Here is a 2578-nt window from a genome sequence, read left to right on the forward strand (position 1 = left end):
GGGGGGGGGGCGGCACCCAGGACCGAGCCAGAGCATCCCCAAAGATGCTGGGCTGCCAGGAACGCCAGAGGCCAGCCCCATGGCTCACTTAACAAGGGGGACCTTCTCAGTCCCACTGGGAATAAGACAGTCTCAGAGACTGGATGCCTAGGGCTGGTCATGGCCCCACCATTTCTTGACCAGCCATCCCAACAACCGAGGGCAAAGGGTGGGGGCCACGGGGGGTGGGGAGCAGAAAGGAGTGGAAAAACCAACCAAGGAATACGCTGGAAGGAATGGGTTTGCTGAGCGATGGGGAAAGGAAAAAATCAAACAGAAGCGAAACCGTACTAAAATAAGAACCAACGGTGGTGGCGATGATGAGAAAACACAAAACAAAAACAAACCATAATAAAAGAAAAGAAAAGACGCCATCCAGCAAAACTCCCAGTCTGATTACCTACCTTCCACGCTTCCACTGCTAACTTACAAGACTTTCTTACGAGGGGGGTGGGTAGTGTGGACGGCAGAGTGACGAGCTACGGGGCCAGACTGAGCTCACCATTGGGGATGGTCTCTGGGCGCAAGCGGCCCTTGCCCCGGTGCCCGGCGAGGGCACGGCACAGTTCCAGTGTGTCTGGAGAGACCCACGGCTGAGCAGTCTGGTCTCCACCTACCCTTGCGGTCAGCTTGGGGAGCCCGCAGCCCCTGGGGACAGGCCTGGCCCTGAGTCTCTGCTGCCAGCTCTCATGGTCCCCACCCGTCTTGGGGGTGAGCAGTGGGATGGTCCCCTCTCTCCCACTCCCTGCCCTGGGCCACCCCGGAGGCTTCAGTGGCCAAGGCCACTTCCTAGGAGGCCCAGCGGGGCCACGTCCTTCACAATCCAGCCCAACCTGCATGCCGGCCAGCCGGAGTGGGGGGTGGGGAGCGCTGCACAGACAGATGCACAGATGCACGTGGTGGTTGGAGATCATCCGAGGAGGCACGCCTCCTGGCAGTGAGACCCATAGAGGTTTTGGGGGCCAAATTGGGGCTCTGAGCTCGTGGCCTCAAGCCACGGGGGCTGGGGACACGCAGGGTGGGCCGTCTTTGTGAATCTGCTTGACACCAGCGTGCTTACCTTGGTGGCACAGGGCCAGTCTCGCGGGGCTGTCCGAGCTATAGGCCACCCTCACTGACTCCACCTCATATACAAACTGTGCCCAGACGCCCCTGGGCGGGGAAGGGGGGCGGGCAGGGGGAAGGGGGCGGCTGGGCTGGCTGCATCTCCGAGGCTCCGAGTTGGTGCTGCCCTCGGCTGACCCTGGCGCTCCTTGTGCGCATGCCGGGTTGGGGGGGGCATGAGGAGTTAACCATCAAAGCTCTTCTGGACACAGATGCTGGGCAGAGGCAGCAAGGTGGGGTGGGGGTGGGAGCCACATGGGAGCGGCTGAGCAGAGAGGGGAGGGGAGGGCTCAGGAGAGAGGCAGAAAGAGCAGGAAGGGACCAGCTTGAGACGGGGTGCTGCGGCCAGGACGTGGCCCAGAGGCTCTTCCGGGTTAGAGGAGGGCTTAGCCACGACAGGGGACAGGGCGGCCGGGCAGGCACAACGGTCCAGGGATGTTACATGCGGCGCGGTGCCAACCCCCGCCCCCACACCTGGTGTTAGCTATTGTCCACCCCCACAGCCCTTGAGTCAGCCTGAGGTCGGGATTGGGGTGTCTCAGGAGCCCAAACCCCAAACCCCGGGTTTGGAGAGGAGGGAGTGTGGGTGGCTGTGTGCCGGGCTTTACCGGGATGATGGGGTGATAGTGGGGACCCCGGCTTTGCCACACCTAGCAGCAGTAGTGTGGAGCCAACAGGTCCTGCCTGATGCAGGGGTGTGGGGTGGGCAGGGTCCTGAGCTCAGGGCAGACGAGGCTGCAGCCAAGTCCCCCTGTTCCAGGAGCCAGAAAAGTGGGGTGTGGTGCCGGTGAGAACTCGAGGTGTAGGTGGGCAGTGTGTCCAAGCGCCCCCCACCCCCAGCGCTGCCCAGCCACAGCCGCAGGGGCCGGCGGGCGAGACACCTACTGGACTGCAGCGTGCGCTGCCGCAGCACCGCGGTGAAGGCGCCCAGGCCCTGCTGCGAGCGGGCCGCCAGGCGGAAGCTGTACTCCGTGTGGGGCTTCAGGTCATCTACCACGAACGCAGTCGCTGGGTCAAAGGTCCGCCCGACCTGGGGGCAGGCAGACAGACAGACAGACAGACAGGCAAGGGGCAGAGGAAGGGAGTTAGAGACAGCCAGGGACACAGAGAGAGAGACAGACCGACAGACAAGCAGGGGCGGAGGGAAGGAGTCAGAGACAGCCAGACACAGCGAGAGAGACAGAGGGACACACGGGGCCATAGACACAGAAAGAGACTCACAGTCGGAGAGAGATGGGGACATGGAGAGAGAAGGGCAGACAAGACACGGGAGACAGGGGCAGCAGAGAGAGTCAGAGAGAGAATATGGACAACAATGGAGACAGAGACACAGGGGGGAGCAGAGGGGGACCCCCGGGGTCGGGGTGTCGCAGGAGAGTCGGTGAGAGAGAGAAGTGGAGAACCGGAAGGAGAGAGCAAACTGCGAGACAGGGGA

At 62.8% G+C, this 2578-nt stretch overlaps 1 protein-coding gene across 1 annotated transcript in view; it reads right to left on the reverse strand.

Moving 5' to 3' along the window:
* PTPRS (protein tyrosine phosphatase receptor type S) overlaps positions 1-2578 on the reverse strand; it is a 124314-nt gene that overhangs the window by 74423 nt on the left and 47313 nt on the right. Inside the window, exon 12 of the mRNA XM_045300060.1 lies at positions 2029-2200. Coding sequence (XP_045155995.1) covers positions 2029-2200 — 172 coding nt within the window. The remainder of the gene's footprint in view (positions 1-2028; positions 2201-2578) is intronic.

The sequence above is a fragment of the Echinops telfairi genome, unplaced genomic scaffold (assembly GCF_000313985.2).
Source record: "Echinops telfairi isolate 266 unplaced genomic scaffold, ASM31398v2 ScPeMD7_7459;HRSCAF=8497, whole genome shotgun sequence".
Classification (NCBI taxonomy): Eukaryota; Metazoa; Chordata; class Mammalia; order Afrosoricida; family Tenrecidae; genus Echinops; species Echinops telfairi.